Source organism: Anser cygnoides, chromosome 3 (assembly GCF_040182565.1).
Source record: "Anser cygnoides isolate HZ-2024a breed goose chromosome 3, Taihu_goose_T2T_genome, whole genome shotgun sequence".
Lineage (NCBI taxonomy): Eukaryota > Metazoa > Chordata > Aves > Anseriformes > Anatidae > Anser > Anser cygnoides.
The window spans coordinates 117,318,187-117,342,382 of record NC_089875.1 but is presented as its reverse complement, the minus strand read 5'-3'; the positions used below and the strand labels follow the sequence as shown (position 1 = coordinate 117,342,382).

Genomic DNA, 24,196 nt, shown 5'->3' with positions numbered 1-24,196 from the left:
ATTTTAAACTACAAGCAACGTGTTCAGATCAGCCAAGGGACATATCCGGTCACTCTTTCCAATGAACCAATATTACAGCTGAGATCAGCTGAAGCATTTTGCTGGGAATTGAGACAGAGTGCCAGTAAAGAAATCCTGAATCTGAAGAAATTCTTTCCTTATTCTTGCTGTTTTCTTTGTTCCTCCATTACAAAGTACTTGTAAAGTATCTAGATTCTTGAGTGTCCATTTAATTTGTAAGTTCATTTGTACTTGTACAATCGTGTAGCATCCAGGACCAGGGGAGACAAAGAATGACTGTGTGGTACTTGTGCAATCTTGTGTGAAAGCCATAGGACATGCTGTCTGATAGAAACCTGTAGCAATGCCAAAAAGAAGAGATAATGCCAAAAGAAAGAAGGAAAGGAAAGGAAAGGAAAGGAAAGGAAAGGAAAGGAAAGGAAAGGAAAGGAAAGGAAAGGAAAGGAAAGGAAAGGAAAGGAAAGGAAAGGAAAGGAAAGGAAAGGAAAGGAAAGGAAAGGAAAGGAAAGGAAAGGAAAGGAAAGGAAAGGAAAGGAAAGGAAAGGAAAGGAAAGGAAAGGAAAGGAAAGGAAAGGAAAGGAAAGGAAAGGAAAGGAAAGGAAAGGAAAGGAAAGGAAAGGAAAGGAAAGGAAAGGAAAGGAAAGGAAAGGAAAGGAAAGGAAAGGAAAGGAAAGGAAAGGAAAGGAAAGGAAAGGAAAGGAAAGAAAAAAGAAAAGAAAAGAAAAGAAAAGAAAAGAAAAGAAAAGAAAAGAAAAGAAAAGAAAAGAAAAGAAAAGAAAAGAAAAGAAAAGAAAAGAAAAGAAAAGAAAAGAAAAGAAAAGAAAAGAAAAGAAAAGAAAAGAAAAAAGAAAAGAAAAGAAAAGAAAAGAAAAGAAAAGAAAAGAAAAGAAAAGAAAAGAAAAGAAAAGAAAAGAAAAGAAAAGAAAAGAAAAGAAAAGAAAAGAAAAGAAAAGAAAAAAAAGAAAAGAGAGAGGAGGAAAGGAAGGAAGGAAGGAAGAAAAAGAAAGAAAGAAAGAAAGAAAGAAAGAAAGAAAGAAAGAAAGAAAGAAAGAAAGAAAGAAAGAAAGAAAGAAAGAAAGAAAAAGAAAAGAAAGAAAGAAAAAGAAAAGACAGACAAGTATAAGTCCAGTGACTGACCACTCTCGAAATTCCTCAAAAACTACTCTTTCCCATCTTAAATATAGCTCTGGATTTTCTCATTATCAAAAAAATACTCTGACTGTTATCAACTCTGTGAGTGTACCGAACAGTTCATATATTTTAGAGGGCTTTCTGAAAGTCAGGTTCTTGTTGGGGATTAAAGTTTTTGAGAGATTGAAAGCTTTTGGAAGATTTCTTATGAATTTCACTGTCTATTTTAGATCCTTTTTCTGTGGCAATATGCTAATGCTAATGGCATCCAGCACAGTCGAAAAAGATCTTGCACAGTTTTAAAGCTTTACAGTTGCAATTACAAGTGAGAGCAAGCTGCTATGTTCCTTTAGTCTTTTTAAGTTCCTCCATAGATAGACAGACAGACAGACAGATAAAACAGTAATCCTTATGAAAACGTTGTTCCACTTCTGGTCAAAATACCATTTTATGGCATTCATTGCAAAGGTCAACTGAAGTTGTTCCATACAAAATATCATCGTATGTAATCAGGTTGAGAAAAACTTCTGCTTCAGTTTCCTTCCTTGTATGCTACCTGTTTCTTTGCCCAATTGTAGGAATAAATACCAAGGGAAAAGGAAATTTATATAATAACCCACTTCTTTCATGATGCTCCTGTGGAGTTGGTCAGTTAATAAGAAGTATCTAAGAAGCAGAGATACTCAGTCTGGTCCGGTTTGATAAATCAGTTTCCTATGCTTTTTCACATAAGAGTACATAAGAGCAAATGGCATATGAAGTGTCTGCAGGTTCAGCATTATGCATCATGTCATCAGCTTCATGTGGTGAGAATATTGGTCACTTGCTTATAGCATAGGTGCTTTCTTCTACTAACTGTTCTATCAAAGTCATTTTTTCTTTAAATTTGACTGCATAATCTTAAAATTCGTCCAGTTTGGATGACTGACTTGTGGCCTTGCATGTTGTATTTATGAAGATGACAAATAACACTGTATTAAAAAAGTGGTCATCATCTGATGTTCTGCAAGTATACATTGGCAGAGAAAGTCTCAACCCATGTTGACGCTGTAGACTTTGCACTATCCTAGCCTTACTGAATTGTGCCTTTTCTACCGCTGGTATCTCAGAACAGTAGGTTTGTGCTACCCCGGACAAATGATGTGTTTTTGGTGAGTGTTGTCAAAATGCCTGCCTGCTCTCCACTCATCTTGGAGTAGCGTTGAAACCGACTGCGCTTCCAATGTGGAGAAAGCCACCAAGTTCAACACCTATTGTAACAAATTCTTTGATTTTGACTCTGTTTGCCTTCTTCAGGCAAATTCTCCCGCGAGTCCTCAACAGGCATGATTTGCTACAGAAAGCAATGAACTTGCCTGACCTTGTCCGCACAAGTGAGGCAACCACTTCTACTGCTGCTTGAGTGAACCTGAGGGTGGAAAACTATTTTTGACGCCCCTTTTCAAAAACAGGTCATTTTTCTAGAGAAAACAAAGCCCCAGTGACATTCCATAGCATATGTGCTGAAATACAACGGGGTGAGGTAAGGACATGGGATCATCACTCAGGGAGGCACTTACTAGTTTTAAACTCAGAATGTTTTCACAGGTAGAATAGTGTTTACTAAAGATTGTATCAATAATTTCAAATGTGATCAACTAAAGAAAATCAGCACGTGTATTGTATGCATATATCAAATTAGGCAGACGTCACAAATATTGACAGTCCTGTTCTCCTCTCCCACCACTGTAAATCAAGAGGTGGACCACTGAAAGACACTTATGCATAAGAAACACTTTAGTATTTCAGAAAATATGATATAGAGACACTGCTGAAGTTCCCTCTCCTCGCTTAATTTTCATGATTGTCTTGAATAGCTATGTCTCCAGTGGATCCAGAGCACAAAATGGAGAGGAAAGGAGCAGGGAAGGAGTGTAAGATAGGAGTTCAGGCTGGGCAGCCGGGAGAAGAGAAGTGTCTGTCCGATTCTAATTTACTCCAAGATATAGAGCAAACAGACTTGCAGACCAGACAGTTTTCAGACTTACCAAACATCTTGAACATACTGAGAGCTCTCTGTTTATTTCAGATGCATAAAACAACACAATTTGCCAGTAAATGCAACTAGGCATGCAAGTGTGTGCATGAAGATAACATATTAGTTACAAGAATTATAATTGTCCTATCATTATCTCTTCTTTCTTTCCCGAATCAGGGTGAATGTGCCATAATCTCTTAAGAATCTTACGATAAGTAAATGTCAGAAATGGCTTTTTTATTATTATTATTATTTTATTTGGAGCTGCCAACTGTCTATTTTAGACATAACATCACCCTTTGCTGTAGCCTTCCACATAAAAGCACCACGAACAGTAACGTCTCTAAGCAAGCATGAATGATTGGCTTGCAGATTCTTTACCAAAAAGGGAGTTTATTTACTCCACACAGGTCATAAATTTCGTTAGAAAAACTATCAGTGGCAATCTCCATGTGGTGTTTAGTAAACAGAGTTTTCCTCTGATTCCCTCAGTCCGTGTACTTCAATTGTCGAAAACAGTGGAACAGAGCCTTCTCACACCTAAAACTGAGAAATAGTCCAGCTCTTTAAGTGGAAACGAAGAACTGGGAGACTTTACGTATTCGTCAGCATTCAGACATAGAAATGGGAAAGGATAAGAGAACAATGCAAAGTAGCCAGTTACCTAAAGGCCTGCCTCCGCTTCCCTTACGTGAAGCAGCACCTTATTCCATGAAGGCTCCCATTGAAATCAGTGGGACTGCAGGCAGAATAAGGCTTTTCTTTCTTACTTAGCAAGAAAGAAAAAAAGAAAAAAAAAGAAAAAAAAAAAGAGGGTGAGATCTGCCTTTTCATGTAATGGGCTTTTATCTGCTCAAAATCACGCTAACCTCAGGGTGCCAAGCACAGTGTGTTTGAAAGCTTTCCAAGGATGGGAAGAGCTGCTGCATCTTCTCCACTACAAAGGGAAGCTTGGTAGGAATGAGAGCTGCTGTGGTCTTACAAGAAAGGTTTTGCCTCTGCTTTGCCCCCTCTAAGGACCTCTTACTTGTTCCTCCTGGATACTTCCAGGTTATAGCTTTTTATTATTATTATTATTATTATTATATTGCTTAAATTAGGAAAATGTTTGACTGACTGACTTCACTATGAGCTTGGCATGAAAAGACAGAAGGATTTCTCTCTTGCTTTTCAATACATATGCATTTAATACATTAAATATTTATAAAAGAAGCTTAAATAACAGGTTTCGGTATTATATCACATAACCTCCTGTTGTCAGAATACTCCTAATATTCTGAGCTCAGAGAATCTTATTCACATTTGAAAGTCTAGTGTTAATTATTAAGATTTTAATTACTTGTGCTGCTTTTGGGGCCTGACCAGCATTCGAGACACATATCTTGAAACTTACCATAACTGAGTTATGAAGTGCATTAGACCAGAAATGTCCAGAATTTGCACACGACTATTTTTCTTTTCTATCACTTCAAAACAGGCTATTTTAAAAAATCTGTAAAGAATTTTGACTTCTGAACTGACAGCATAAGCCAGATTTCAGCCTGGAAGGAATTTTTATGGTTGAATTATAGACTTCTAAAAGACACAATTTAAAACCGAACTGCTGACAGTCATTCTGATCATATTTTATAAGCTACCATTAACTAGGATGAGACCTTAAAGGAGGAATACGTCCCGTATCTCGCTGCTGACTCTAGGGTTTCTTATCCTTCCCTCTAAAACATCTCGTGCAGCCTACTGTCAGGGAGAACAGCGGTCAGACGAGACTGACTACAGATCCAATCCAGTCTAGCGAGCCCGGTGCTGCTACGGAGGCTTTGCAGAATTTAGCTGCCAACTGCTCCGTCTGCACTGCGCACGCGCAGGAGAAAACCTCAACAATTTTCAGAAAGCTATAACTCAGCCAAGTTTGGGTGGATCCTTTTGGTCAAGGGCAACAAAAGGAACTTATCTGATTTTTTCTGTCCCTGCTCCTCTCTTCTTTGGTAAAACGTCCTGTTGCTGCTCTGGAATAGACACTGGGATGACTCTAAGAATGTTTAAACTTTGGTGAAACAATGTGCTTTGTCTTAACACTGCTCTAGAAAGCAACCGAAGTATTCCTGCTGGAAGGTTCCAAAAAAATTCAGCTCGAGGCAGACTCAGGATTGAAAATCTCATCCTGAACAGTTAAAATTTGGCAACGTTACGTGAGTGAAAACAAGGTCTTACACTGGAAAGTGGTAGGCAGGCTTAACTGCAGATACTGCTGGCAGCTTCACCTATAACATTTTTCCTGCCAGATCTTTGTCTTTTATTACTAGAGAGACTCATTCCTGTGATGTTTAGCGTTTTGTCATTAGCTCTCAAGGCTTGGTTCTGGACTGATGCTGTCGTCTTCTGGGACACGGCTGCCAATGCCCCAGTCGTCGGCCAAGGGGTGATCCTATATTTTGCTCCACACACCAAAGGCGTTAAAACCACACCTAACGCGGGGTGCGGGTGTTTTGTGCTAAAACGTGAGCAGCATGCTCAGCATTTTCTGGATTACATTATGTCATAAATATGGTTATGTTCTCGATCCTCTGATCTGGCCTGACTGTGCTCAGTTCATCATTGGAAGGGATTATCAGGAAAGAAAGGACAAAAATAGACACATTTTTATAGTTCCTCAAATAGTTGATTTACTGCGTACATTATGTTTACTTCATATTTATCATTACTCAATGCTTTGTTCTTCTGTTTCACCCCTGTAGCTGCCCCTACCTCTTTCAATATTGCATGTTTCCGTCCCTTTTTAGAACAAGTTTTGCACTGTTTTCTTTCTATTCCTCCAGTTTCTAGGTTTGTGTTATTAACAAAAAATCTGCCTAACAATTATTTCTGCCGTTCGTGCTATTGAGAATAGATTTCCAACAGGAATCCTCACCACTGCAACACTAAGAGAGTTCAAGGATCTGAAATGCTTGTGGTTGGGATCATTAAAAACTACCTCTGCCACCTGAGTCTGACATACATCTTGTAGGATCTTCCCTGGGAGCTTTATGGAGCTTGTATCTGGCCAGAGTGCACTTCATTAGTCTCTTAAAAACCAGCATGCAATATGTAGGGACTCTGCAAGGTTCCAAATGTATAAACCCTTTTTAATTACAAACAGTTATACCACCCACTTTCCCCACAGTTAGTCAAGGGAACCAGTTTTCATTGAGGTCAACAGAAAAAATAACCGTGAAGTTTCTGGCTCATGCTGCTTTTATATATGCTGAAAGAAGGAAAAAGAAAAAAAGAAAAAAAAAAAAGAAAGAAAAGAAAGAAAGAAGAAAATGTAAGTTCATTTTTTAGCCTTTATGTCTCTGAAACAAAGTGCTTATTTTGTCTGAAATTATTCAAGAGAATTTTTCTTTTTTTCTCGTTCTGAATTGGTTACACAGAATTTGTGACCAGGATTAATGGAAAGGGACAAAGTCAACCTTGCCATGAAAAAAGTTCGTCCCTAACTATGGGACCCTAACAACTTTCTGCAGTTTGATTTTTCATAGATTGCATGCTACGAGCAAAGAAGAATATAATTTACTTGAAAAAGATGGGCCAAACGTTTTTTTCTAATCATAGTCCGTTGGCAGCTTTTTACGGCCAGACAGGCCATACCTTCCCTTTAAAATATTGGTACAAGGTGGGAAGTAGGCCCTCCTTCCTTTTCCATCACAACGATGGCATGGCCATCTGCTGCTCGACACCTCACTGAAAATCACGCCGTCCCATTAGGGTTGCAGGTCCCATTAGGGTTGCAGGTCCCATTAGGGTTGCAGGTCCCATTAGGGTTACACCCCCATTAGGGTGGGGAACGGGAGAACCCTACAGCAGGACTGAGACCCAGGTTTTCAGCCTATGCCTGTTAGTGGAGCAGAAAGTAAATCATTAGGAGAAAATCCAGACTTCTGTAACCGTTTACTTTGTCGTTTGCATAACATGCGTTTCGCTGCATGCCATGGAAAAGCCAACCATTTTTCAGTAGTGACACGGCAGGTTTCTTACCAGCTTTTGGATTTCGTCTCCTGGTATTACTGGTATGCTTTACGGGAGGAGAGCCCTGCTAATTTTTTGACTTCTGAGGACTTGACACACATTTCTTATATCTTAAAGTATGTGGTAATCATTAGTACCCCATTCTACACTGAAGCAAAACTTGCCCCAGAGCCAGCCAGCATCAAATCTGGAGGCAAAGCAAGCAAGTTTCAGCCATCGGTCCTTGCTTCCTACCAAGAATATGGTGGGAAAAAAGTAATATTAAAAAGTAATATTCTGGAATTTATTTATTTATTTGTCCATCTATTTATTTATTTATTTATTTATTTTAATATCGTCATTTTCCAGCCTGACTTTCGAACCTCTGTGCTTATATTTGTATCGGGGGCCAGAAATGCTAAAATTCAGTGCACGGTGCTGAAATATTAAATGCTGTCAGCTAATTTCAGGACACAACGAGTGTTCTTTTATCTAGGCCGTAAATCAAGGGGACAGGGACACAGTAGTTAAACAAACCAGAGTTGTCCAGAGTCTGAATACGAACGTTGTAGTTACAGAACCCATTGCCACACGTCTACTTAACAGACCGAACAACGTGCAAATCTAGAGTTACTGTTTGTCATAGTTGTTGTTGTTTTTTTTTTTTTTTTTTTTTTAAAAAAAAAAAAAGCAAAGAATAGCTGGGCAAACAGTCAATTCGCAGCCAAAGCGAAACTAAAGCGCTGCCAAGAGCCACTGGAGCTTATCTTGCCCCTGCTGAAATGAATGGAAATTTGGGCAATCCCTTCTGTAGCACTAAGCTTACTGAAGTTGACACATTTTGACCTGATGCTCGTTTTCACGAGTGAATTAAAGTCTTTGGGCAGGTAGATTTTGGAAAGAGAATATTGGCACGTCCTCAGCTATAGTAATAATTGCTGACGTTGCTGTAGTCACTCCAACTAAAAATATCCAAGGCAATAACAAACCCCGTGAACCCGTTCACTTATTCCTTTTTCACAAAGGCTATTTACTTCTATAGCTCAAAATAAATTCTGTACTCATCATATTTACAGCACATTCCAGCCCGGCAAACTGGCATCGAAACTATTTATTTAGGGAACATCATCCAGGTTTGCATCTTTCAAATTCGACAATTATTTCTCCTCTCGAGCATATGATACTTACAACACGAGCGCGCTAGGCCTGGGTTTTAGAAAAGTAACAGTAAACAAACCCTGTGCTGTTTAAAACATTACCTTTTTGGCAAAAAGCGATATAATTATGGCTGCATCCATAACTTAATTAAAAGTGAAAAAGCTGAAAGACAATCAAAATTGCAGCAATCGTAGCTGTACTAATGAAAATCTTATTTTATAAAGTGGGTCTGAAGGTGTTTGTTGAGACATAATTTGCAGTGCAAGCACATTTTTTCGCTAACCTCCTGCAATTCTCTAACATCTTAAAATATGACCCATTTTGCAACCAGGGCTAAAATTCCGAGAAGTTCTGAAATGAAAGCCGAGGAAAGCCGAGCAGCAGGGTTGCTCTCCATTTCAGCCAAATCCCAGCCAAAGTTCCAGATTATATATATCATAACATGAATTACTATTTCGAAAAAATCCCATCCAGCTTTTATGCAGGTCCATAAACATTACTGGTAGTTTTATTAATTTGTCCATAACCATTTAAATAAAATGCTAGTGCTCTGAGCTGTGATCTGTTCCAGGCTGTAGTAAGTTCCTGTTAAACGTGTAAATGTTCAGCAGAAAGATATTTTTGCTCGGAGACTGAAAATCAGCTGTGCCAGATACCTGAAACTTTGTTAGGGCGTTCAGTGGAAAATTTTATTTCAAGATTATAAATAACCGTGGACTATTTTAAGTGACCTTACACTGGTAGCTTCCAATAACATATTTGGGTTTATCCTAATTAACTTTTTATTTTATTTTAGTAGGAAGAGAGGCAACTGTAAAACTTTTAGTGTGACTAATTAAAAGTGGAAATGTATCTTCTTGTTCGAAATGTAATGCTTGTCAGGTATATATAGCATTCGGGTATAAGACATCCTCTTGCCTTCTTTCTGGCACCTTTGGAATGGCTCTAATGGAAAGCTTTTCCCCTCCCGCTAAAGGGGGGAAAAATAAATTAATAAAACACCGTGGTCACAAACACTTTACCCAAATAATTGTGAAAAAGTGTGTTTTTCTGTGTCGCAACTACAGCAAAGCAGAGCTTCTGAATATCCCCCATGCTCTCGGTGGAGTGTGACCGTCCTTTGGAGGTGCCTGTGGCCCCTGGGGGGAAAGCAGCCCCCTGTCCTTGCTGCAGGAGCAGGGAGAGCTCGGGGGGGGGTGGTTGCTTCTTACCCACAGAGACTGAATATTTGCAGTAGGGCAGGAAACTTCTCCCGTCCCCTCTGATATTTGAAGAGGAAAAGAGGAATGAAAAAAAAAAAACAGAAAAATAAAGAAGAATAAATAAAAAATAAAGAAGCGAAGAAATACAAAATGGAGACACAAAGAAATACAAAATAAAGAAATAAAGAAATGAAATAAAAAAGAAACGAAGAAATAAAAGATAATAATGAAATAAAAATAATAAAAAATAAAAATAACGAAGAAATAAAAATAAAGATAGAAATTAAAAATAAATAAAAATTAAAGAAATAAAAATTAAAGAAATAAAAATTAAAGAAATAAAAATTAAAGAAATAAAAATTAAAGAAATAAAAATTAAAGAAATAAAAATTAAAGAAATAAAAATTAAAGAAATAAAAATTAAAGAAATAAAAATTAAAGAAATAAAAATGAAGAAATTAAAAGAAAAAATGGAAATAGGATAAATGAAAAAATAAAAAATGAAAAAAAGAGAAATGAAAAAACGTAAAATGAAAAAAGGAAAAATAAAAAACATGAAAAAGAAAAAAGAAAAAAAAAAGGAAACCGATAAAAAGTTAAAAAGTATAAAAAATACTAATAAAAAGAGAGAGTGCGAAGGAGTGTAGGTGCGTGCAGGGGGCAGGGGCTGTCGCCCCCCGCTGTGGCCGTGGGAAAGACCCCGGGGGGGGGGGGGGGACACCGGAGCGGCCCCGGCAGCCGCCGCCCCCCCGAGCCGCGCGGAGCGGCGGTGCGCGGAGCGAGAGCTCTCCCCTGCGACCGAACGGCAGAGCTCGGCCTCCGAGCGCCGCGGCGGGGCCGCCCGGCTCCTGCTGCCCCACCTTCCCCTCCGCTCCCCGGGGGGGGCACGGGGACACACGGTGACCCCCCCCCGCGGGGATCAAAAGGGGATGGTCGGCGGGGGCACGGGGAGAGCCCGGGGGGGCTCTGCTCCTCCGGCACATCTCTCTGCACGGTGTGGCTCGGCGGAAAGGCGGCGTGGAAGGGATGTGTGTCCCCCCCCCCACCCCCAGGACACCCCCCAGGACACCCCCCAGGACACCCACCCGTGGGCACCCCCCCCCGGGGGCACCCAGCACGGCCCCCCCCGTCGGGCCGGCCGCTCTCAGGAAGGCGGCAGGAGCCCGGAGGAGCAAACCCTTAGAAATTAGCGGGAGGGATGTGATAGGTCCTTATCTGCCCCGGGAGGCGGTTACACTTTTTTACTATTGGGTATGTAAATTGTTTTTAATAAGATCTGCCTTTTTTTTTTTTCTTTCTTTTTTTTTTTTTTTTAAAGGGAGAAAACAAACCAGACTCCCTTTACCTTAATAGTCTGAGGGGGGTTTTATAGCTTTCATTCATTCAAGGAAATGTTTTAGGCTTTAGACTACCGGAGACTTAGCAAAAAAAAAAAAAAAAACCCTTTGGCACCAGCTTATTATTACTTTTTTTTTTTTTTTAAACAAGATTTTTCATATTTTTTTTTTTTTTTTAAAAAAACAAACAAGCCCCAAAGTGTTAATGGAAAAAACCCGGCGAGAAGTGGAGCTCGGAGACCGCGTCCCGCTGCCCCCCTTCCCTGTCCCCGTCCCCCTCCCCGTGGGTGAGCCCGGCTCGGAGCAGAGTTTCTCCTCCTGTGGGGGATGCACATTGTTTTATTTATTTTGAAGGCTGCACAAGTCTGAGGGCTGAAGCACCACGTGCTGCTGACTCTCATCAGCATAATGATCGCCTTAGCCAGAGAGTCCTGTATATATAAACCACAAAAACCTAATCATTAGAAATCCCAGCCTCCAAAAACCACATTCAGGACAAAAAACCGTGGCGTGTTTTTTCGGCTCCTTCATCTTCCCCGGCCTCAACTTCTTGGGACCCAAAAGAAGTTTTGTTGTTTTTGCTTTGCTTTTTTTTTTTTTTTTTTTTCAAAACGATTTTCAGAAAGAAAAATAACTCAGACAAACCGACGTTTTAATGTTTTTTTTTTTTTTTTTGCTGCTGTTGTTCATCAAGGGCGGAAAAAAGAAAAAAGGAAAGATTTTTGTTAGCCTATTCAGCTCAGCGGACTTGGATCCAGCAGCGACTTAATTAAAAGGACCGGACTGCACCGAGGCTGCCTTTTCCCAGAATTTACTTGGGCATATTTTAGAAATCAGCCTAAAGAGAACTGTTTTTTTTTTTTTTTTCTTTTCCCCCCTTTTTCCCCCCAGCTACGCTCCCCGCTTTTTTTTTTTTTTTTTTTCCCTGGGAATCCGAAAGTTCAACTTTTCTTAAGCCCCGAAGCCTCCCAGAGGAACCGGCCAAAGCCTCTCTTCTCATTCTCAGCTGTGGGACTTCCCTCCTGGCCCGGCCCCCCTAAAACTTTCTTTTCACCCCCAAAACCACCCCCGGGAGCGCCTTCGCGGAGCCCCGGCTTCCTAAAGCAAGAAGCGGAGGGAGCCCGGCGGGACTTTGTCCATCTCTTTTTTTTTTTTCTCCTATTTTTCTTTTTTTTTTTTTCGCTGTTTGTTTGTCCGGAGGAGGAAGACTTCTTCGGAGGAAACCGGGACGTTCCCCTCGACACCCCCCTTGAAAGTTCCGCTCCTCTGCTGGCCGCCGCGCACAGCAGCAGCCCAGGAAGCCCGAGCGGCAGCAGCAGCGCCTTCGCTTCTCCCCAGCCAACCTTAGAAAATCCGAAAAAAAAAAAAAAAAAAAGAAAGGAAAAAAAAAAAAAAAAAGAGGACTGGGAGGGAGGGGAAGGAAAAAAAAAAAAAAAAAAGGAAAGAAACTCAAGCACTTGAGGAAAGAAGCGGTGGCGAGAAGGAGGGAAAGGAGCAGAGAGACTGTGCGAGAAGGGAGGAAGGAAGGAGGAGGAGAAGCGGCGCGGTGCAGCCGGGACCATGCAGCTTCCAGCCGGGCTCTGCTGAGAGCCGCAGCCCCGGCCCCGAGCCCACCGCCGCCCTCCTCGCTGCTGCGGGCTGCAGGCGCCCCCAGACCGGCATCGCATCGCCCCCCGCCCCGTCCGGCTTCCTCGGAGAAAAACAAACAAACAAACCAAAAAAAAAAAAAAAAACCAGACTGAGATTTTTTTTTTTTCCTCGTGCATTTAATCTGCTGGCTTTTTTTTATTATTATTATTATTTTTTCGCTTTTTGGCCCTTGATCTTCACGCCTCCACTTTTTCATTCACCCTTTTTTTCGACGATTTTTTTTTTTTTTACAACCCCCCACCCCCCCCTTTTTTTTTTTTTTTCTACACGCCTCCTCCAGCGATCCCCCCTTACCGCTCCCCCCCCTTTCCCCCCCCCCCCCCCGCCCCCCAATTCGCTAACTTGTGGCTGTTGTGATGCGTATTCCCGTAGATCCCAGCACCAGCCGGAGGTTCAGCCCCCCCTCCAGCAGCCTGCAGCCCGGCAAGATGAGCGAAGTCAGCCCGGTCGTAGTAGCCCAACAGCAGCAGCAGCAGCAGCAACAGCAGCAGCAGCAGCAGCAGCAGCAAGAAGCGGCGGCCGCCGTGCCCAGGCTGCGCCCCCACGATAACCGCACCATGGTGGAGATCATCGCTGACCACCCCGCCGAGCTGGTCCGCACCGACAGCCCCAACTTCCTGTGCTCCGTGCTGCCCTCGCACTGGCGCTGCAACAAGACCCTCCCGGTGGCATTCAAGGTGAGCCCCCCCCTCGCCCCCCCACCCCCCCCCCCAACCCTCGAGACCCAGCCCCCCCCGCGCGCCCCCCCCCCCACTTCCCCGCCGATGCTGTCCTGGCAGAGGGGATTTTGTGACCCCCCCCCCCCCCCCACCGGAGTCATTGCTGTGTGTGGGGGGGGTCCCCCCCCTCGGCGCCCCTCATCCTGAAGTGCCCCCTCCCCGTATTGTGTTGATTTTTGTGCCCCCCGTGTGTCCCCCCCTCCGTGCTGCAGTGACTTCTGTGTCCCCCTCAGTGACTTCTGTGCCCCCCAATGACTTTTGTGTCCCCCCTATATGGCTTCTGTTCCCCCCCCAATGACTTCTGTTCCCCCCCAATGACTTCTGTGCCCCCCTCAATGACTTCTGTGCCCCCCTCATCCTGCAGTGCCTGCTGTCCCCCCCCCTCCCGTCTTGCACTGACTTCTGTGCTCCCCCCCTACAGTGTCTCCTGCCCCCCCCCCCGCTCCGTCCTGCAGTGACTCCTGCTCCCCCCCCTCGCCTTGCATCTGTCCCCCCCCCCCCCCCCCACACACACACTTCGGCCTGCAATGACTCCTGTGTCCTGCGTTGACTTCTGTGCCCCCCATCCTCCTGTGCCTCTTGTGCCCCCCCCCCGTCTTGCACTGCCTCCTGTGTGTCCCCCCCTGCCGTCCTGCACCAACTTCTGTGCCCCCCCCCATCTTTCACTGACTTCTGTGCCCCCTCTGTCCTACGGTGACTTCTGTGCCCCCCCCAGCGCCTCCTGTGTCCCCCTCCCACCCCCATCCTGCACTGACTCCTTCCCCCCCCCCCCCCCCAGTGCCTCCGGGGTGTGTGTGTCCCACTGACCCTCAAGAGCTTCTGTGCCCCTTGCAATGCCTCCTGTTGCCCCCCCCCCCCCCCCCCGGGCCTATAGGGGTTTTGTACCCCCCTCGTGCTTCAGTGCCCCCCGTGCGCCCCCCAGCCTGGCAGTGCCCTTTGTAACCCCCCCCCGTCCTGCTGTCTCCTGTGCCCACCCCATCCCGCTGTGCTTCCCGTGCCCCCTGCAACGCCTGGTCACCCCCCCCCCCCCACCCTCCAGGGGCCATCCCGTTATTTTCCCCCCTGCCAGGCAGAGCCGGTGTCATCCCCCTCAAGCCTCCCCCTCTGTCCGTGTGCCACCCCCAGCCCAGAACCTCTCTTCCCCCCCCACTTTTTTTTTTTAAGTCAATCATCCCCCCCTTGAGGAATGGGCGATTCACCAGGGTGCAAGAGCAGGGTGCAAAATGGATGCCCCCCCCCCTCCAAGCCCAGCACCTCAGCCACTCAGCCTCAACCTCTGCCTCCATCCCCGTCCTGAGGCTGGCGGGGGGCACGCAGGGGGGTGCTGTGAGGTGTGCTGTGAGGGCTGGGGTACCGGGGGGGGGTCAGGCTGGGGTGGGAGAAGAGGAGTGGGCCTTTGCTGTCCGTGCCCCCCCCTCCCCCCAAATCCCCAGGCAGCGTGGGCTGAGATGGGGCAGGGAGACCCCAGGGGGGAGGCCGGGACCCCCTCGCTTCTCCTGATGGAGGAGCGGGGAAGCGCCTGGCCCTGGGACGCTCTCTCCTCAGCAAGGCCTGGGGAGAAACGGATGCCATGTCCCGCTGCATCCCCACCTCAGGCGAGGAGAGGGCTGCTTTCCTGCTCCAACAACAGCACCGGTTGCATGCTTGCAAGCGAGCCCTCCTCCTCCCCTGCGGCATCCGACGGTGTTGGCCTTGGATGTCCCCTCCCGTGGCCTTTGGTGGGGATGGAGAGGGACGGGTGTCCCGGGACACCTGCCTGGCTTCGGCCTGGGACGTGGGGTGCCTGTGGAGGGCTGGAAGGGAGCCGTGCTTGGAAAGGGTCTGAGTGTTTCCAGGCCGTGCGCTGGAAAGCTGTGCTGGCATTACCCCTTTGTCCGCGGAAAATCGTTAAAAGTGGCTAAATGTAGTGGTTTTCAAGGGGCTGTCGGTGACGGTGCCATGCTGATGGAAGGCAGTAGGGATGCAGGCTAGGGCAGGCCGAAGGTTGCGGGCACAGGGAAGGAACCTGTCGGGCTTCGAGGTGCAGGACGGCTCCGAACGTGGCCTGCTTTTGTGGTCGGCGAGGGTCAGGCTGAGTGGAAATAACAGAAAAACGGGGCCTTGGCGGGTGCTGCCGGGCCAGGCGTGGGCCACGGAGCGGTTCTGCTTCACGGGGCTGCGGTGTGAGGAGGAGGAGGAGGAGCTCTCCCAGGGCCGTGATTGTGATTTAATTCAGTAGTAGATTAGCTTGGTATTGTAGCCGCTTTCTATAGACGCGGTGTGGGAGCTCTCACATTACCGTATCCGTATTTCTGTTTTCGTTTGAAAACCCCGAGCCTTCTCCCACCTTACGGCAATTCAAAGGATGCGGTCGCAGCTCGTTAGAATAAGGGAGAGATCTAAACTAAATATTAAAGTATTTAGAATGATATCCCAATAAGGCTACGTCCGTGCGATAAAGGGGTTGAAAAAGCATCAGAGCACTTCCCAAACTGCTAATATTCACATGTACTTACACACGACTTGTATTTGGGTCATAAATGGGGTTGCTGACAGGCAGGTATGGGTCTGACCGATCTACTGATGCCTCACGAGTACTGAATTGTCCCTCCAGCTCCGGGCACGTCTGCGCTTTCCCATGCAGCACACGATCCGTACTTTGTTCTCTTTCAAATATGGCATATATATATATGCCCGTACTTACTGGTGAATTAATTGGAAACTCAGTTGAAGTAAATCTGACAATTCTTAAAATTGTATGTCGTTTGTCAAATGCGGCTTGTCTGCAGCTGTCCAGTACTTTTAGACCAAAGAAGCTGCAGCAAAACACTTGATGTGATACAGCAGAGTGGGAATTATCGCTGAAAAAGAAAAAAAAAAAAAGACAGATTTGGGCTATAGAAATCTCGGCTAAGCAGTAACTTGAAAGTAAAATGGCTCACAGACAACACACTTTTTGAAGTTTTATTGGCAATAAATAATATGTTGATGATAATGTTTTGAGTGGTGCGTTAAGTGTGTCATAATTCTCTCGCAGAGATCTCCAGTTAAAAAGTACCCTGGATATAGCACTGTTTTAATTTAAGAAAAAACAGATATAAATCATATGCAGGAAAGGAAGTATGTTATAAACAGTGCTGGGTTTGATTATAATTTTGTGAAATAATGTTGGCTAAGTATTACATTTGAATTTTAAGTATTAATATTTACACACTCTGGGGAGGGAGTCCGCACTGAATGTACTAACTAATAAGATTGCTAATGCAAACTGTTTTTGTGGTGAAGAGCATTAAACATGTACTTCCTAACAGAGCTCTCACAATCTAGTAATATTCAAGCAGAAAAGAAATGGATATTGTGCACCAGGATCCACATCAAATTTACTCACTGATGTTTCTTAATAGCCAGCCACCCTTTATCTGTGTACAGTCATCAGGATTTGGCCCTCTGTTTATGCCGCTGTCTGGGAGTTTTTACTGAACGCCATAAAGACCCAAATTGCCACCCTAGATGTTACGAGAGGCTTCTGGACGTTGTCTTGCACGAGGCTGATAACAGCAAAGCACCTTAGTGGACGTAAAGGCAGGAAAAAAATTGACGTGAGGTATATATATGCCATCTCTCCCAGTAGCACCACAGTAGTTCAGGGTCTGTCAGCGTTTCCACTCCAAACCCCAGTTTTCAGAGTTTATAACTCAGCTGTTTTAAATAACTTCAAGCTGAAACCTGGTGTATAAATTGTCAGCCCAGATGTGTATTTTTAAACAAAAAAAGTAGTGCAAATCAGTTATTCTGTTTTAAGTTACAGAACATTAAAATATTTTTAATAGTATCAGATGCTCTTTTGGCAATCTCTGGAAAAGACATTCTCACTACGGAGGATTTGACATTCAGAGGCTGTTTAAATTCGGTATTTTGCAAGAGGAGTTATTGAAGTGATAGGTATCAATGTCTGAGGGGAGCTATTTAGCAAGTATACTAGCTTTTTTTTTGAAACAAGCGTTTCGCTCTGCAGAAAGCCTTAGTACCTGCTCCTGTTTAGTATTTTTGCTTCGTGCATATAGCTTCCATCTTTTAGGATACATACTTTGGCCATTTTAAATCCCGCTGGACAGAAAACGGGCAAACAGGTTGCCTGACCAGATGAGAATTGTGCTATGCAAAAAAAATACATAGTTATTTTCAACTTGTAAGAATTGGTTTGTTTTTATTTTGTGGTTTCGTCTGAGTTCTAGTATCGTGTTGAGTTTTAGTTAAAGAAAGCAAAATTAATTTTAATCATCAAAATGTGTAGGTAGCTTGATATGGAAAATAAACACTATGAAATGGTGGAGGTATTTATGTTTGAAGAATAGGTAAAAAACTTGCACTGTGACTATTTTCATCTTTAAATTTTTACTTAGTTCTTATTCATTTCACAGTGCACTTGCAATCCATTTTCTATGAATATTCAAATAATTTTTAATTGAGACATGGCATAAAATCACCAAATCAAGGTTTGTGCAAACAGTCTTTCAATGTCTAAAGTTACATTTTAAAATTCTCAGTGATCTATATTTCCCCAGGTTTCAAATTTGTTTTGCGAAGAAGCTTTGTTCTAGGCAGTGCTGTTATTTACACGTGCAGTAACCTTCTGGTATTTCGTGACAAAAAAAAAGGCACGAAAGTAGGAAAATTACAAACATCTTACTCCTGTTGCATAGCAGGGGAGCTTTTTGTGTAAGAGGACTTTCTTTTAATAGCCGAAGTCGCGTGTTTTCACCCCCGATCTCAGCTCGCCTTTTCCTCCAGCCCTCTCCTCGTAAGCCTCCCGGAGATGTTGCATCATGCTGCATCAGCAGCCGGTGCGTTGCAGTCGGGATGCGGTCCTCGATCAGGCGTGATAGCGCAGCGAGCCCGGCAGCGGCACGTGCAGCTCCACGCTACCGCCCGGGCTGCCAAACTGCACCGGCATCGACAGAGGAAAGGCTAGGAAAGAAACCTGTGAGAAGTACCGGCAGGGGTGCAGAAGGGCCTTTGGAGAGGCTCTGAGTCCTGCACGGCTCTCTCCTTCGTGCCCAGGCGATGCGAGCTGGGGGCGAGGGGTGCTGCAGGCTGCCCGCTGCGTGCCCCAGCTTCCCAGGCAGCGGGAGGTGAGCGGGGGCTGCAGTCATTTCACTCCCTCTTCCGAGGCCCCCGACAGACTCGCACTTCCTCCCGTGCTCTCGGTTTCTCTGCCTTTCTGGAGTTAATGCGATTTTTTTGTTTGTGACAAATACGTAAAAAGCAGAGGTTGCAACCACCCTGGGTGTGAACGTGCATAACAAGACGGTCCAGAGTTAGCACACTATCACAGAGAAGGGAGCACTTTATAAGCAGCCCCGTGCTTTAAGACTTTAAGCTGATAGCCATTTATTAAGGGCTCGAGTCAGCCCCTCTGCTCAGCCGATGATCACTGCTGATGTGACTACCATTTGGTTCCGGTGGGATTCTTTACACCTCGCTTTGAAGCCCGCGGACCTGGTTGCTGTCAGACCCGGGGTGGGGAGCTGGTGGCACCTCAGATCTTATCCACAAAGGTGGCTCTTGTGTGTTCGTGCTCAGGGACATTCGAATCGCTTTAAAGTCAAATCCTTCCATGTAGACCTCACAGCAGTTAGTGGCAGGACTCAGTTTTCAGTTTTGGGCGGTGTTACCTGTTATTTTGTGGAAAAACAGAAAGGCGTTGGGGTAATCCGTTTTGTTTTTTTCAATCAGCTTTGCTTTATGCTTTCCCTTAAGTAAGATGAAGTAGACTATTTTTCAATAATATAGTCTATTTTAAATATTTTCAGGTTTTGTATACATTTGTCATTAATTTTTGTTGTAGAGAAACACTTTACAGTGCACTGGGCCATGTAATGCTCTCCATATATATTCAGAACTCATTCTTTTTGCTGAATTAATATTACAGTGCAACCTTCAATTATTAGTTTCAGGCATGATCATTTATGGGAAAGACATTTCAAGCAGGGCTTATGACAAAATGTCATGCATATTTCAGGAGACAGAATAAAATGGGTTATATAAAAAGTCATAGCTGACCATGTAAACTGGTAGGAATTGCAAAAGGACAGGTTTTGTATCTCAAAATTACATTTTTTTTGAAGTTACAGCTCAGCCGTGCAATATTTGTGGACCTGTTTTTGTTGTAAATGCATTTCTAGCATCAGTATTAGTTAACTGGGCAACAGGAAATTATTTCCACTTCTGTGGACTTTTTTTATCCCGTGTGAAGAAACTTGTATGTTTTCTTCCTGGTAACTTAGTGTTCCTGTTTAACTTTGTTTTTGCTTTAAAAAGTCCCAGTGTGCTAATACCGTGGGTATCACCGGTGTTTTCAAACTAGAATACAGTGGCTGTCCGCTCTGTGGCATTTATCTCATCGTCGGTTAGAGCACTACAGAACCGCCAAGGCATGAAAGTGGGACTATCAGGGAGCTGCAACGTAGGGAGAAATACTTTAATTTATTCTTCTCACCCGTCCTGGAATTTGAGCGGGGTATCGGTGCTAACCACACGCGACTCTTGCGAGCGCTCTGAAGATTTACATGCCTGCGAGGAAATGCAGCCTTTGTTTCATCTTGCATCTGAAGAGCTTGACTTGCAGCCACGAAGCGCTCCATCGCAGCTCGCGGGGAGCCGTGCCCGGTGCCACCCCGGTGCCACCCCTCACGACGGGTCCGCGGGCGCTGCTGGTGGCCCCGTGAGGCCCGAGGAGGCCACGGGCCGGGAGGCCGGGCCCGACCGCTACCAACCCAACCCGGGTGCTGTGGCTGCTGATAGCAATCCCCGACTTTCCATTTCAAATGTGCTCTCGTGTGTAATTTATGGCTACAAGCCCTGCCTCGTGTTTTCTCGCTGCACGCTGGTTGCTGAGAACAAAGTTGGCCTTCAGGAAGTATTAAACCAGGCCCTCTGCATAAGGCTGTTGAATGTTTCAGAAGAAATGTAACAAAGAAGTAACTCCCTATTAGGCTGTGAGAGAGGGAGACAATACATGGTGTTTCTTTGTTTGATGTGGCACTTTGTTCTGTGTTCAGCTAACACATGACTGTTCACCACAGTTGGCTGGAGAAGCTGCCACAGAGCTTCGTCATGAACGTGGCAGGGTGCAAAGCTGGGATGGCGACACGCGTTTTCGAGGGCTGTCTCACGAGCTGTGGTTTTTCCTCCCGTTTTAACAGGTGGTGGCCTTGGGAGAAGTGCCCGATGGGACCGTGGTCACTGTCATGGCTGGAAACGATGAGAACTACTCTGCAGAGCTGCGAAACGCTTCTGCCGTGATGAAGAACCAGGTGGCCAGATTCAATGACTTACGATTTGTGGGAAGAAGCGGAAGAGGTAGGCCACTGCGCTGTACGCGTTCGTAGTGAAGCAAAAGAAAAGTCTAGACATCAGACTCATTTCACAAGGAAATACATATTAGCGTGTAAATAAATCGCTGTCAGCCTTTCATGAATGCATCTTTTATTCGCAAGCTTCAGCAAACTTTGTCCAACCAAGTGAAGCGGTTTTCTCCCTCGCAAAGATTTTCTGCCGCGTCTTTGTTCATTTTTGAGACACCAGTTTTACAAAAATGATTCACAGAATACCTTGGTTCCCTATTTTAATTGAACAGCAAAAGTGGAAGAAAGTGAGGATATTTGTGATGAGTTTTGTACAGTCAGATAGTGCATCTCAGGCCACGGTAACGAGAGACGCAGAATTCCCTTTAGCAGCAGAGCTTCTTCTGAAGTTGTTACAGAAGAGCTATAATTACGGCGGTTTTGCATATCACATGTGCTATAGGTTATATTCTTTAAGGGCTTACAGCTATTGGTAGAAAGCTTTCTAGTGACTTCCCTGCCCTTTACGATCAAACTGCATATGACCCGCAGAGATAAGCCTTACTTTTCTTTTTAGTAACCTGCTTGACTTTTTTATGAATTGCTATAAGCTTTGGCTTGAACAAAATTTAACCTTTACTTGAAATGTCAGGGCGGGAGACTTTCAGTTTTTTTGAAGATTTAGAGTGCTGTCATTGTCCTCCAGCTGTTTTGGACCTTCCTGTAACCTGGGAAGCGCACTGCAGTTATAGAAAGCCTTTGTAATCACTGCGAGTCTCAAAAGAATTTAAGATTCTTGTAGCTGCCTTAAAATTTGAGGTAATGATTGAAAGGATTGCTTGAAGGAAGCTGGCACTTCAGTCTTTGCTGCAGGAATCCTCAGAGGGGTTTGTTATATCAGTCCTTGCTTCAACCTAAATATTTTTGCTTTACGTACGCACAGTAATTATTCATTTTTAAACCAGCCCTGCATGGAGGGAAACAAAGAAATAAAAGCTGAACGGTCTGTGCTGGGAATTAGCAATAAAGCTAATTTACAATAGTATTCCGTAAAAAGCAGTTGTAATTCATCTTAGGTAAGGAAAGAACATTTGTCAAAAACAAAAAAATCAAACATATGACAGAGGCCTAGATAGTTTAAGTCAGTCAGAATGCTTTTACAATTACTGGTGTTTTGTGAAAGTGATTCCATAAGTGTGGCTTGAGTGGCTATTTTTTTATTTTAGTAACCTGGCTGAATGATTCTCTTTATCATTTTACAACTTGAAAATTATTGTTAATAAAGAATAACTCAAAATGCAGAATAACTACTGCAGAAGTAATGCAGTATAAATGCAGACTTCACTGCCCTTTTGGATAAGGTGCTACCTTCCTCTTCCATTTGTCTTGCTTTCTTTGAAAAAACAGCCTGCTTTGTTATTCTGCTGATGGATTAGGTTTGAAGGTTCCCTGGCTCCATCACTAATGCTGCCTTACAGTAAAAGTTCAGCAGTGTATCAGTATTTCAGCAGTGCTGAAAAAGAACTGAGATATGATGTACTACCTCTGATCTGCAAATTTCATTTGAAAAGTATGATATATACTTTTTTATTAAAACATAGGAAATGAACTAGAGAGCCTAAAACCTCAGTAGCTATAGCTATAGACACACGTAAACACAAAACTTCTGAAATTTGGTTCCAGTAATTTAATTTATATTGGTATCTAGTAGATTTGGAATAGAATTTTTCTCTGATCAGTCTGGGTAGAATCTATGGAAAAGCGATAGTGTACTTTTCAAACCCTCAACATATTTATTTAAGAGACTTCAAAGAAAAACAAAGGGTGTGCACTGTTTTACTATATTGGCTTTCTGAGTTTTGGCTAGTTTCCCAAATAGCAATTTTTATATTTAAAAAAAAAAAAAAGGGGGAAGAAAAAAGACAGACTTAACTGCTTGCAGACTTTTCACGCATGGAAGATGAAGAAAGCTTCTTTTGATGAAGTGTAATTATGTCCAAACAGAGCTGACCCCCTCCCCCTATATTTCTTATGATCTTAACGGAAGAAAGTAGGGCTTTTCCTTTGAAGCAGCCGGGACTCGGTGGAGGATCTGAAATGCTGCATTCTGCTGCCAGAGGCAGGATGGAGAAATTGGTCCAGACTTGTCTTCCAGACTTAGAACAGAGAGGGAGAGAGAGAGAGAGAGAGAGAAAAGGAGAAAGAGTTATCATTAATGATAGATTTTTATAACTCCGCTTAAAATAGCAGGAAAGAAAGCAGTAGTTGCAAACAGAAGTGAGAAAGCTACTTACATAGACAAATATCAGTAGATGCAGGTTGTGAAGTAGAACAGGAAAAATAAAGTAATAAAGAAATCATTTTTTTTCGGTGGCGAGAAGCTAATCCACACCTGTTCCTGACTTTAGATTTACATCTTTCTAAACAGCTTGCTCTTTGATCTCTGTATCTCTAAATTTGATTGTGAAGTCTGAATCATCAACTTACCACTTCACCTTCTCTCCCACGTTTTTTTCTTGCTTCCCATGGCTCAATGGAGAAACTTGAATTTTATACATATTAATGCTGCTTGCCTGGCAGAAGCCCTGACTTCACGCTTTTGTTTGTATAATGTCTCTTAAACACCTTTCTGGATTCATCAGAATAAGTAACCAGAGCTCTTTATGTGAATGCAGAAGTTGTTTGTATGTGGTTTTGAGGCAGTAGCTCACTTTTACAAGCCTGATCCACAGCGCAGAGAAGAAAGAATTCCTGTCTTCAATAAGCAGGGGATCATAACCTTAATTTTGTTGTCTCCTGATACTTTAATCACATTAGTATCTAACTGAAAAAATATGCAACACACACAAGCTGCTGAGTCTCCTTTCAAGCTAATTTCTGCTTTTTGCCTTGTGCTTCAACATATGTCCATCTCGTCCTTTTCTGTGTCGGCTAGACTCACATGTGTGAATAACAAAGAATGCACAGTTTAGACACACTAAAGCAATAGTGCCAGATGCCTGCTTGGCTAGGGAATTTAATAAAAGAGTACTACAATTAGTCTTTAGCTTCTAAAAGTGGATAGTTTAAATGACTAAGGGCATAAAGGCAAGCGATAAAAAGTGCATTAAAGGATTTCGTAGCGGAGGAAGGATATCTGTGAAATCAGTTACATCTATCTGTGGAAAGCATAAGCATCATTGAAACGTGTGACCTTAAAAATTTATTTTGTTCTTAATCCTGTAATACGTAAATCATCTCTTGAAAGCTCTGGAACCTGAGCGTGCTGGCAGGGCTGTGCAGCGCCCTGCAATAAAGCGATGTATTGTTTACTGAGTGCGGTGGGGCTTCATGAATGTTACTTCATTAATGCTTCTGTGTGTTAGAATACCAGCTAGGGAACAAAACCAGTTTCCCTTTCAAATTAGGTGCTTACCTGTTCAACTTGGGCTGGCTGAGAGGCAGTAATGAAGTGCTCACAGGCGAGGTCGAAACGCAGCTCTTTGTGAAGGAGCGTGTATTTGCTGGCTGCTGTATCATCCGAAGATATATTTAGTGTAGAAAACCTTGCAGTGCTTTTCTTCTGAATTATTTTACAGGGTCTTTGAAACAGTGTGTTTTGCTAGGCTAATTTTTCGTTGTAATAGACTTTAGTACTGATTTGGCACAGAAA

At 43.7% G+C, this 24,196-nt stretch overlaps 1 protein-coding gene and 1 long non-coding RNA gene across 4 annotated transcripts in view; one reads left to right on the top strand and one right to left on the bottom strand.

Moving 5' to 3' along the window:
- RUNX2 (RUNX family transcription factor 2) overlaps positions 1-24,196 on the top strand; it is a 155,209-nt gene that overhangs the window by 49,695 nt on the left and 81,318 nt on the right. For all 3 annotated transcript variants that reach the window (XM_066995058.1, XM_066995056.1, XM_066995057.1), the window contains 2 exons: positions 12,873-13,177; positions 20,404-20,560. In XM_066995058.1, the coding sequence (XP_066851159.1) occupies positions 12,873-13,177; positions 20,404-20,560 (462 nt within the window). The remainder of the gene's footprint in view (positions 1-12,872; positions 13,178-20,403; positions 20,561-24,196) is intronic.
- Positions 21,383-24,093, bottom strand: LOC136790547 (uncharacterized). Its single transcript, XR_010830682.1, has 3 exons — positions 23,960-24,093; positions 22,478-22,700; positions 21,383-21,511 (listed from the first exon to the last, which is right to left on the bottom strand). It is a non-coding gene; the product is annotated as an uncharacterized lncRNA (long non-coding RNA).